The sequence below is a fragment of the Pieris brassicae genome, chromosome 3, assembly GCF_905147105.1.
Source record: "Pieris brassicae chromosome 3, ilPieBrab1.1, whole genome shotgun sequence".
Taxonomy (NCBI): Eukaryota; Metazoa; Arthropoda; class Insecta; order Lepidoptera; family Pieridae; genus Pieris; species Pieris brassicae.
This window is the reverse complement of record NC_059667.1, coordinates 22,529,004-22,541,609: the sequence shown is the minus strand read 5'-3', so window position 1 is coordinate 22,541,609 and position 12,606 is coordinate 22,529,004. Positions and strand designations below refer to the sequence as shown.

Sequence of the window (12,606 nt, the reverse complement as noted above, 5' to 3'; positions counted from 1 at the left end):
AGCCATATTTAATTGATATTCTATGAATGGAATAAAATGAAAACTGTTTGTGACATATTTAATTATTGATAAGTCAAACGAATTACAAAAGTTTCTATCAATTTCAAGTAGAATCAATGAGATATTGCCAAGTGAGATCAAAAACAATTGGCAATACTAAACATTGCAATGTAACATTTGTTGTATTCTAATCCGTCTGCCAAATCATGAGGTAGCTGTAGTTTTGAAATTCTATCATTTAGTGCCAATTTCATACTGACACTAATCATAAACCAAAAATATTATTTCCATTATGATTATGACTGGATTTTTTAAAATTTCAATAACAATGATATTAGCAACACATAGATATTATTATTACACTACATTGACATTAGCAAAATAAGAAATTGTCTCCACCCACTTAGAAATTCGGAAAAGAATGAGTGTGTAATCTCTGTTTTCAGTGTATCTCTTCCGAAAAATATTGTTGTGAAGTTAAATAGCTACATAAGTAGCTTCACTGGTTACAATATCACTTTTCACATACAAAATGCAGTTACATTAAATAAAAATATTACTATATTGATTCATATGGAACACAAAGCAATACTGATAATTCACATATCATATAACAGATTATGTCAAAAATGTGACAAAATTATCCTATTCTAACTATTTACATAATTTATTAGTAATGACTTAATCCTCATTCATATTTCCATTGGCAGACAGAAGATTCTCAAAAACACCACAATTTTAAATTCAGAAATGAGCTTTCTACATGATGACATGATTTCATACTTGAGTATTCAACATTAAGCATTTTTAGCACTTATTGCTTAGTCTAAGATGTACTTGAAACTAATTATCTTAATCTTAACGAGCTGCCAAAGCTCAAGTTATGACGCTTTTTGGCCATTTTACTCTGCATCATGCAAAGATTTATTTACAAAAAAAAATGTTCATAAGGTATTCAATAATTATTGTTTTTATTAAATTACTAATAAGCGTCATATACTGTAAACAATGCAGCCTATGGTGCTACATCCAAATAACACTGGTGTGTTATATTTATTACACTATATAGTGATTAGTAATGCGTGTCAGAGCTATCTCTACAGATAGTTTTCAAGGCGGTTTGTCTCTACTAAACCAATACACAATTTAAATTGAAAGTCCAGTGATGTTTTGTAAATAAATAAGTCCGCTTATACACTATAGTTTGAACGGAAGATTGTTCACAACCGGTTGCGACGGTTCCTTATAGCCCGTAGGCGCGCACGGCGCGACTTCGCGGATTATATATCTCCGTTTTGACTTATCCCAATTCTCTTGATGAACTCCTCTTGTAACATTACTGTTTTGATCATATTTGGATGAGCTGCATAGGCCATGGTTTGATCTGGAGTTGAGCAAAACTGCTGTGTGCCATCTGTCAAAATAACACCTTGTCCATTACTTAGGGAACCCGCTGACTCAATAGAGTTCCAGTAAGTCTCACTTGGAGATGTTGTGTTAACCCCTGGAGGGGGAGCTGCTGGAGCACCTGTATATCTAAAGTATGGATTTTTCAAGTCCAAAGTGTTTGAAGAAGAAATGTTGGTTCCCTCCAAACTAATCTCCATAGTAACGTCATAGCTTTGTCTTTTATTGGCCAATAGCAGTACCCGACCAGTTAAAGCTTGTCCCTGTTTAGCAAAAATAGGAGTCTCAAGCAAACATCTTACTTGGTACCAGTGAGTTAATGGCTCTGTAGGTGCAGTGGACAACCAAATATGCTGTGTGCTTCCTGCAAATAGAACATCAAACCAAAATGCTAAACCATGGCAAGTTCCTGACTGTGTCAATTCAAATCTGAAAGGTACTTCGATTCGATGCAAATCAGTCTCATTAGCATTTAAGAAATCTACCACATGTCTCACAGATCTCGCCATACAAATGCGTACATCAAATGTGTCAACTATAGGTTGTCTGAAATATTCTTTCATGGCAGCTGTGCGTAAGGCACTCAAATCAACCCCATGGAAACAAGATTGGTACCAGAAATTGGCCTTATTATATTGTTCCATAAAGAGAGCATCATCAGTGAATGGGGCTATATGTAAGTCCCCCCTTGTAGGATACATGTTACCATTTGGTTTCAGCCATTTTTTAGCATGAAGATAAGTTTCTAACATGCGTTCATTGTATAGCATATAGCCCATAGGTTCAGAAATTATTATATCAACACTTTCAGGCAGTTCAATTTCCTCAATTTTACCAGCTACAACTGTAATTCGGTCATGAAGTCCATTAGCTTGAACTAATGCTTGTGCATGGTGGGCCATGTTACTTGCTTCTACTGCATATACTTTCCGGGCACCAGCTTGTGCAGCAAAGAACGACAAAATACCGGAACCAGCACCTACATCGAGGATTACTTTATTTTTGAAATCGTTTATGTTTGACAATATAGCCCGCTGATAAGTGCTTGTTCGTACATAGTCCTGCATCATGTTTTGCTGCTGACTTAAGTAACCATAAAACTGGAAATATTGCATCGCTGACGAATCTTCTGTTCGCACCGTGAAAACAGAGGACGATCTGCCCGCTTTAATCTTGCTAACAAGTAAATGGAAATTTTGACAGTCACCTTCAGAACCAAACTTGAAGAACAGCGTTTCATTATCTATCGTAAAAATATAAGATTGACCAGCCACCCGTGAACACTCGCTTTGATTGTGGACTGGAAATTCAAGCACTTCCTGAGCTAATACAGGATCCGCACGTATTACTTTAACACTAAGCCCTTGTGGGTCATAATCCACGTTTACGTTTGTAGCGAAGTTAAAACGCGAAGTAAGAGCACCGTCATTGTTGACGGTGGAAACCGTCACCCCGCGAAACGTGTTCGCCATTTTATTTACACGCGGCGGCCTTGTTTCTATTGTTTTGATAAAACACACGCGTATGAAACAAAGAGAAATGTCGTTGAGAAGTTTAACGAAGACCGGTGTAAAATCGATCACTCACAAACTTCCTCCCTCCGTTTGTCTATGGCGGCGGCAGCGGCAGCGTGCTAATTTTTTTCTTGGTTACGGTTGCGATCAGTAATCAAATATTAATGTCTTATTGTCTATGGATTAAAGGGAATATGAATCATGTGACTTATGCAATTTTCAAAAGTGGCTATTATTATAAATATGTTCTAGTTAATACATACGTCTATAAAATAATTAAAATAATGATTAGTGAAGCGGAAAAGATTTTTTTTTACCTTTTAAGTTCGTTGAATCTTCCTACATTGTGTATTTAGAAGCGTTATTGTAAGCCAAGCCAAGTTTACGAAATCTTCCAGTCAAACTTCGCTAAATTCGTCGGAAGTTTTATACTGTTTTTTTTTTGTAAAATAACAGTAATAACTTTTCGCTAACGTAGTTATTGCAAAAATATATTTAAACGTTACTATCAAGGAAACAACAAATGAAATAGATCAAAAATCTTACATTTAACAGTCATATTGTCAACGTTTGTAAATATAAATAAAAATTTACAAGCAACTGTCCTAAGCAGCCAGAATTAACTGGGGACTAAATACGGACTTAATACACTGCAACACTGCCTATTATTAGAAAATGGAATACTTTCAATTCCTTGAATGAAATTGAAATGAAATTCTTTATAAGCTATATCATAGACGTTTGAAAAATTATTAGACAAAAAAAGACCTAGCCCTAATATGAATTCTTTTAACCTAATATTAAGAAGCTTCAGAACGCAACGAGAAGATTCTGCAATAGAATGTTAAATTACGTTACACACTGCAATAAAAACGTAGGGGTGGGACTTGCGAGACGGCCGGCGGGCCTCCGCTTTCCTATAAACATACGAAAACAAGAGAAAACTAAATAAATTTCCCAAATATGTCAATAAATTACCAGCACCATAAGCGTCGAAAAGATTAGAAAATTAAAATTAAACGTATTAATATCACCTAAAACTGCAAGAAACATCAATTTGAGAGTGCAAATAAGTACATTAATAAGTTCAAAACTGGTTAAATAATATTATGGTACTACACTATTAAGGTATGGAAGGCATACGATCGGCAACATAATGTGGACAATTCGGGTAGCCAACCCTGGAATTGTAAAATTGAACCAATGCACCTGTTTAGAAGATACATACACTGCAGGTTTGTCCAGCTTGGAATGGTGATTGGCTCTTTTAAGCGGCAACCTTTTGAGCAGAGATTAATTTTTAACAATTTGTAAAATAGTTTTTTAACCCTGACTGGAGATTGCGGACACATTGTTTTTGTATAATTAAAACTATATTATATAAAAAATGGAAGGTTGAGTGTGATTTATAAATTTATTGTACTATAAAGTAGTTCGTGCTTAATTTATACTCACCTTGAGTTTGTCTACAAGTTACTAGTGAGTATGGTTCTCAATTGACGTTACAGTTTCACACTTCACTGTCACAATCACGTTGTAGTGACAACAACATATGTTTTCAGTTATAATTTTTTTTGAAGTAGTTTGATCCTATAATTTTAAGGTTATATCAGTGTTTTTTTTATTTAAAATTTAATTAATATTATATAAAACTTCTACATTTTAATATGTCTAAGAAAATTAAAATAATGAATTGGCAAAATGTTTCATTAGAGGGATTCCCCGTAAATATGTCGGATAAATTCGAAGGTTTTGTGGGTTTAGAAGAGTGTACAGATTATGGTCTGGATAAAGGCAATAAAACAACCAAAAAGGTACAATATTTGAGATCTATAAGTTTAAGTAAAAATATGACAATTGTATCAAATAAATATCTAGATGGTATTGCAGGAAGAAATATAATTATTTAAACAAGCATGCTTCAGGGTATTCAGAAGTGTATGTTTAATACCTTGAATCTAAATATAGGCATTATTTTATGAAATCGTCTATTCATCAATTTAAACATGTATGCAATATATTCTGTATTTATTCATTAAAGTTTGATGAAAACAGTTGCTACAGTTTTTCAGTTTCATAATTCTCAGTCTATAAATATGGTATTCTTAACTTTATGTTATTGGTCATTTTCAAAATTAAATATTTCACTTTCCAGAAAAAAGAACCAAAAAAGCGAAAGGCACAGGAAAATAAGCCAGAGAAAGAAAATTGTGTACCAAATAAAAGAATTAAACTGAGCAATGGATTTATTGTAGAATCTTGTGAAGCAGTCAGTCCATCTTTAACTAACGAAGTCACAGTGAATAAAAATAAAAAGAAAAAAAAACCTCAGTCAGAAGTCAAAGTCGAAAGTCTAAAAAAAACTACTAAAAATATTTCCAAACAAAAACTTAAACTAGGCGAGAATATAAAAGACAAATCTGAATTAACACCTGAAGATATGTTGACCTGGGCTGAGTTTAAGTTGCCTGAGGAAATTGTAAAAGCTTTAATGGAGCTAGGTTTTAAACAGCCAACAAAAATACAGCAATTATCATTACCTGCAGCTATTCATGGTAAATTGATTTAGTTTACGTAAAATAAAATATATAATATAGTACCTTTTATATATGTAAATAAATAAAATGTGGCAGTTTGTATGCAACCATTTCAGTACTATATATGCTTATATTATTTTATAATAATTTTAAGTCTTCTTCATTTCCTTTAGTCTAATAACCAAAATTCTCTTAATAGGACGGCGAGACATTTTAGGAGCAGCAGAAACTGGTAGCGGAAAGACACTTGCATTTGGTCTGCCAATTCTCTCTGGTATCATGAAGCTTAAAGAAAAGGCTGAATTAAAAAATCTAGATGTATATGAAATACCATTTAAAAAAACTTCAGTGAAGAAAAAACAGCTAAATATCATTGAAAAGCCACAAAAAAGGACAAGAAGAAACAAGAATATCAAGAAAATCCAGGCAAAGGAATCATCAGAAGGTTACAGTAGTGGCGATGAAAGTGATCCAGATAGTGATGAAGATATTGTGGAAAATGATCAAAAAGATACTCCTAATAAATCAGATGATTTTGTTGAAGAAATAGAAATTCCTTTAAAAAAACAAATTGAAGTAGATGAAGGAAATGATAGTGATAGTGAATATGTACATTTATCAGAAATGTTTGATTCTGATGATTTGGCATCAAGTGATGATGAAAATACAAATGATGAAAGTAATCTAGACGTAAGACCTGATGAACAGGATGGAATTGATGAAGTGGATAAAGATGAAACAGGTATGTGTTTTTCTATGGGGGCCTATGTCAGACACAAAAAAAATGTATTTTTCTTAGTTATAATTTCATTGCCTCTAATAAAAGTGTTTATTTTAGCGATTTGTAACTGGTATATCTTATTATTTCAGGAATAGGGTGTGTCAAAGTACTTGAAGGTTCTGATATACCCCAACAAGCATTAGTGAAGACGGGCAAACCACTGTACGCCTTAATAATAACACCTACTAGAGAATTGGCAATCCAGATCAGTCGACATTTGATTGCTGTTGCTAAATATACTGGTAAGTCTTATTCATGTGAGACATAGACAACAATTGCAGAATAGCACATGAAACAAAAACATTTTTGTATATGTGAATGAATTTTTATTTAAGTATATAATTCAAAAATGTATATATATATACTCTTTAATAATTAAAAGACATCCATTTTGTCAGTCATTGTCGATTATGATAAATAGAGCTACAGTGTAAACTCCATGTAACGTCTCTCGATTTAACGACGATCTCCCTAAATCGTCGATTTTTTTTTTATAAAATAGGGGGCAAACGGGCAGGAGGCTCACCTGATGTTAAGTGATACCGCCGCCCGTGGACACTCTCAATGCCAGGGGGCTCGCGAGTGCGTTGCCGGCCTTTTAAGAATTGGTACGCTCTTTTCTTGAAGGACCCTAAGTCGAATTGGTACGGAAATACTTCAGTGGGCAGCTGGTTCGAAATTAATTGCCTTTTGTTGGTATAGCTTGTCTTCCATACAATGATATACTCTACATAGCATTACATTGACAACAATGGCGTCAGCAATTAAGGAATAAAGTACTTTTTACATACATACGAACTTTCTAAGAAATTCGTTCTTTTGCACGTGTAGACTGTTGTTGACCATGCCTAATAAGTAGTCATGGATTATCTATACGTTTTTCTTCTCTCCATTTAATGACAACGCAATAAAATCAGTCCCTTCAGTGTCGTTATATAGAGTTTACACTGTATTTATAAACAGCTGCCCATAGATGTCTATTCTATTTACTTATGCTCTACTTTCTATAATCTATGAAATAGTCATACTTGATTACGGGAATTATTTACTATCGACAAACGAATTCATTTTGACAATATTGACACAAAAAAATTACATATAACTCTATGTTTCACTGGATTTGACTCCATGAAAAAAACATCTTTATATGGTGGTAGTCTGGTTACACGATCTACCTACCAAGTGTCCACCCAAGGAGAATGTCAATCCAATGATTTTGATTTAACTTTTAGGCATAAGAGTTGCAACCATAGTGGGTGGAATGGCGGCTGTGAAGCAAGAGCGTGTTCTAAAAGCATCCCCAGAAGTAGTTGTAGCGACACCAGGTCGCTTGTGGGAGTTGGTGAACCAAGGGGAACCACATTTACAACAATTGCCTTCTGTCAAGTATGTATAATAATAATATGTTTGTGTGTTTACAGACACAATAAGATAGATATAAAATATGTTAAATATTTTATTTTAAATATTTCTTTTATATATTAGATTTCTGAATTATTGCTAGTCATTTAATGATGGTGATAACAAATCCCCATTAGAAAACGTACATTCAAGTTAGTACTTTGTTTCTTGTCATGGTTATTTTATTTATTTTGTAATACTGTTTACATAAATTAAAAAAAAAAAAAACAATTAAATTAAACATATAGCCAAAGATTGACTACATTATATTTACAAAGAGGTTCAAAGATTTACTATAGAAAAAAATCAATAACAATTATTAAATACGTAATAACTAATTCGACTGTGTTGTGTGATGGTTGTTGTGCATGTGGGGTATCCTCATGATGCAGGTGATTTCGCTCTATGGATATTCTTAATACTCCTTATAAGCATATTCCGCAATAGTTTAATAGCGAAGAGCCATATAAAAGGAATGCTAACTAGATATATTTCACTTTTTTTTGTTTACGTCTTTTGAGTTTCTACCGCCAACAATTTGTTTAACTTTTTTTGTATGTCCATAGATTCTTAGCTATAGACGAAACAGATAGAATGATTGAACGAGGCCATTTTGATGAGTTGGAACCCTTATTGGAAAGACTTAATTTGGAGGAGAGTTACAAAAACGCAAGGCAAAATTTCGTTTTCTCAGCTACCCTCACAATGGTACATGATTTACCTTCGCATATGAGAGGAAAAAAGGTAACATTATTTTTTTATTAGATTCACATTAGATGGTATTAGATATTTAATTTTTTTTTAATTTATAAATTTAGGGTATTTACAAAATTTTGAGTAAGTTCGTGCGTTTGTTAGTATCCGGAATAGATTCCTGGCGAAAAATTAATTATTAGTCTTTGAGTACAACGGGCAATTAGTTTCTGTTAGTAAATTATTTTTTATACTTAACTTGATTAACTAATTGTAGGTAACAAAACGAGGTAAAATAATAAACCGCAAAATAGAGAAGATGACGCCTCAGCAGAAGATTAAAAGGCTTATCACAATGCTGGGCATGACAGACCCCAAAGTTGTTGACATTACTACGCAGAATTTGGGTAAGTGAAAATTTGTCTATGGTTTTTTATAATCTATGGTTTGTTATTATTGGTATGAGCCTGTTATTCGGATAGCATTAATATGATTCCAATTGTTTAAAATTTGTAACTTACAACAGAGTATATATTTAACGATAAAATGCTAGAGTTGCTTTTTACTAAGACAAAAAGTTTATTTACCAATAACAGTAGTTGTTTTTTATATAAAAAGGGGACGTTTTCAAGTATCCATAGATACATTATATTAACATGTACCTGTACGGTGCAACAAACCCCATCCAAAAAACCTCACACACAGACTTATTGTTAAGAATAAAATTATCACGAAACATACAAAATATTGAGGGTTTTGGGCCATGTAACATTTGGATGCGTTGCCGACCTTTACAACAAGCTTTTGTAAGGTTGTTACCTTCGTGTGCTCTTGTTTTTTTTTTCTATTATTTAAATATAATTTTAGGTACTGCTGAGACCTTAACTGAATGTCGTATAGCATGCTCATTGGAGCAGAAGGACGCATACCTGTATTATATATTGAGACGTCATCCCGGCAGGACCATAGTGTTTTGTAACTCTATCAATAGTGTCAAACGGTGAGCATAGATTTTGATGTGTCTATGGAAATCTTTCGTAGACTAATAATCTTATTATTTCAGATTGGTACAAATATTGACATTACTGAAATGTCGGACATTACCGCTACACGCGAGTATGCCCCAAAGGCAGAGATTGAAAAATTTGGAGAGGTAATATATATATTTGGGTAATAGTTATTTTTTATGGTAGCTTTGTATCGAGTTAATTTATTGTTTTAATGATCTTCCAAGACCGGGTAGACCTGGGACAAATGGACGTATTAAACTGTGAAGGCAGCGAATTGCATAAAAATACAGAAACAGTACTGCTTGCTTGCTTTATTTATTAAAGTTTACAACAAACAATGTATATGTATATGTTACAACAAACAAAATACAAATAAAATATATACAAGATAAATAAAAAATACCAGTACAACAGCGAATTTGGTTCGAGGTAGACACTTAAAAATGCTTTAATTAAAACCGAGCTCACTACTGAGTATATCCAACTCCGGATAAGTACTGTTTAATCCGTTATAATCGCGAAGACTTCGAAAGACAGGTGCCTGGACACCTAAGTTGGTTTTTGCAGACGGAATTTGGAAAATTTTGCTACAATAAAATTGTGTTTTCCAATAGCTTTTGACTTATGTATTAAGACCTACAGCACATTTTCTAAACATTGCTTTTGCTATTGGTTAAAATGTATATTGCAGAGTACAGCTGATGCCAAGAGCAAAAGTTGTACCACTTTTTATATTTATAAAGGTTTCGAGATGATCCGCACGGAGTCCTAATAGCAACAGACGTGGCCGCACGAGGTTTGGACATACCAAACGTTGACCACGTAGTTCACTATCAAGTGCCGAAGACGGCTGAGGTTTGATTATTTTTTTAATTTAGAAAGGGTTGTATGAAAAATAAATTCTTATTGAGGGTAGTCTGTATAAAACATGATTAAAAGCGTTACGCACTACACACACACATTCGCTCGCGAGTGCGTTGACGGCCTTTGTTACATTGTGGCGGCGATTTCTTAATTTTGACGAATTTGATTAAGCAAGGCGAGCCCTTTTGTATATTTAACGACTTTTAAAAATAATCAGTAAATTTTTAATGTGTCGTAGCAGAGAACACCGCAGACTACCCATGACTACACTATGTAGATACAGGCCTAGGCAGTACATTGCCCATGTAGTCTTTGCAAAAATATGGAGTTTTATTTGGTCTTTAGGGGTTTATTGGTTTGGATTATAGAACTACGTACACAGAAGTGGTAGAACAGCTCGTGCGCACAAGGAAGGGCTCACAATCCTCATGATGGAGCCAGCTGAAGCGTATACCTACTCGAAATTGTGTAGGACGCTTAATAAAAGTGAGTATTTCTTAGTAAAATTGTTCTCACTCGATAAATCCAACTGGTTTTAATATGTTACGAAAAAGTGGATTTCCTTCATAGTTCGATTTCGACTTGAACCTTCAGGTTGTAATAAATATTGATTACTATATATATACCAAGAAAAATATAGATAAACATGACTTATTTGTTAATTAAGAAATTGCACAATTTCAATAGATAAAAAGCAATGAAGCAGCGTAATTTTTGAAATCCATCAATTTTTTTTGTTTAATAACGTTTTATTCCTTTATTAAAATTAACAGAAAATATTTAATTTTAGTGCAAATGGTAACGTAATTCGACCCATACATTTGACTTCTAGAGATATTTTAATTGTGACGCAAATAAAAAATCTTTAATAATATTTTTTTAGCAACTGAACTGGCGAATTTCCCAATACCAACATCAAGTATAACAGTCCTGAAAGAAATGATTAACCTAGCTCGGGAAATAGAAGTGTTGGAGTTGCGCAAGCGGCGATCGACACAGGCACTCGGTTGGCGAGAAAAGGCCGCACGAGAAATGGACATAATTATTGATGATGATGATGTGTATCCTTTACTACACTTTGAGGACAGGGGAAAAGGGGCAGGAGGCCCGACTGATGATGACTGACCGCCGCCCATGGACACTCGAAGGCGAGTGCGTGCGTCGCCGGCCTTTTAAGGGATTTGTTACGCTCTTGAAGGACTAAGTGGACTTGGTTCGCGAGTGCGTTGCCGGCACACATGGCTTAGTGGTAAACATATCTTGAATTGAAACATTTTGGTCAAATCTAAGTGTTAACTGTCTTCAATCGTTTAATATAAGAGCTTATGACATAACAGTTAATTTGGTTTCGACGGTAGACTTACCAAAAACATATAAGTGTTGACATATTGGACCTATTGGCCATTATCGGAAACGAGAATACTATATAACAATTTGTGAGTGTATGAAAAACTACGGGCTCATTTACATAGCAATATATATATATATATAGCAATCTGACTACAAGTGTAAGACGAGTGTAAACATTTCCTTAGCGCTGTCAACTAAAGTTAGGTTACATAACTCCTGGTTGCAAGACTCCTCTAGTGGTCTTTTAAATCCTTAGTAACGTAGACTGCTGGTTATATTATAAAAGAACTCAAAAATATGTGCTTCATTAGCACTACAAAATTACAATAAAGATGTCATACTACAATGTTTAATATAATAAAAGTGATATAATCTAATATTTAACTTATATAATAAACCAGACCGGTAAAGCAGATAGATCCGAAGTTGGATAGAGAGCTCCACGTCAAAAAGAAGCGGCTAGAGAGCATGTTGTCTCAGCCGATTTTCCCTAAAGGCTTCATGTACAAGTATCCCACTTTGAATGATGTCAACGCCTTGCAGCCAGCCACTGAGGAGAAAGCCTTAGAAGTGTGTTATTTATTGCTCTTTTATTCAAATAATATTTAATACTACAGTTACATGTTCTGTAGTTAAATTTCGCGCCTTTTTAAATGTCACTTTCAATTTATATTATCTGTGTTAACCAGTACACATACTTTATAAGTTTTGATATTTTTAATCTTGAATATTTTCTTTTTTATATAGTTTAATTAGCGCTTCTTTGTGCTAAAGCTCCAGAGTGAACGACAACATTAAATAAAGCACTAGTTATGTAGCTTTTAGTTTTTAAATTAATTTATACTTTTTCAGCTTATGAAGAAAGCATTAGAAACGGGTGAATTGAAGAAAGAAAAAAGGAAAGGAAAGAACCAGTCTTTATTACAATTAGAGAAATCTTTTAAGAAATAAAGATTTTTCAATATTATGATTGATTTTTTTATTGATTGATGATTTATTCCCAATTGTAAGGGTCTTGCCAGGGTATATTTCAAAGGGAGCCTATACGT

General features: G+C 33.6%; 2 protein-coding genes across 3 annotated transcripts; one reads left to right on the top strand and one right to left on the bottom strand.

Moving 5' to 3' along the window:
• Positions 1 to 41: 41 nt before the first annotated feature.
• Positions 42 to 3,003, bottom strand: LOC123707291 (histone-arginine methyltransferase CARMER). The gene has a single exon (XM_045657208.1). The coding sequence runs from the start codon at positions 2,877 to 2,879 to the stop codon at positions 1,281 to 1,283; it is 1,599 nt and encodes a 532-aa protein (XP_045513164.1). The 5' UTR covers positions 2,880 to 3,003; the 3' UTR covers positions 42 to 1,280.
• Positions 3,004 to 4,491: 1,488 nt separating this feature from the next.
• LOC123707331 (ATP-dependent RNA helicase DDX24) lies at positions 4,492 to 12,524 on the top strand. Of its 2 annotated transcripts, none has more exons than XM_045657260.1 (14): positions 4,492 to 4,735; positions 5,077 to 5,476; positions 5,658 to 6,200; positions 6,329 to 6,481; positions 7,472 to 7,625; positions 8,207 to 8,384; positions 8,611 to 8,740; positions 9,201 to 9,333; positions 9,397 to 9,486; positions 10,087 to 10,198; positions 10,576 to 10,693; positions 11,091 to 11,268; positions 11,959 to 12,127; positions 12,410 to 12,524. In XM_045657260.1, the coding sequence occupies exons 1-14, from the start codon at positions 4,589 to 4,591 to the stop codon at positions 12,506 to 12,508; spliced, it is 2,604 nt and encodes an 867-aa protein (XP_045513216.1). In that variant the 5' UTR covers positions 4,492 to 4,588; the 3' UTR covers positions 12,509 to 12,524. The 2 variants fall into 2 exon arrangements, with proteins under 2 accessions (XP_045513216.1, XP_045513218.1); XM_045657262.1 differs by lacking the exon at positions 4,492 to 4,735 and adding an exon at positions 4,844 to 4,929.
• Positions 12,525 to 12,606: the final 82 nt, after the last annotated feature.

Coding starts and splice junctions, on each gene's coding strand:
- LOC123707291 (XM_045657208.1), bottom strand. CDS start 2,879: ATGGCGAACACGTTTCGCGGGGTGACGGTTTCCACCGTCAACAATGAC.
- LOC123707331 (XM_045657260.1), top strand. CDS start 4,589: ATGTCTAAGAAAATTAAAATAATGAATTGGCAAAATGTTTCATTAGAG. Junction 6,201..6,328: donor AGTGGATAAAGATGAAACAG/GTATGTGTTTTT, acceptor TTATTATTTCAG/GAATAGGGTGTGTCAAAGTA. Junction 8,741..9,200: donor CATTACTACGCAGAATTTGG/GTAAGTGAAAAT, acceptor ATATAATTTTAG/GTACTGCTGAGACCTTAACT.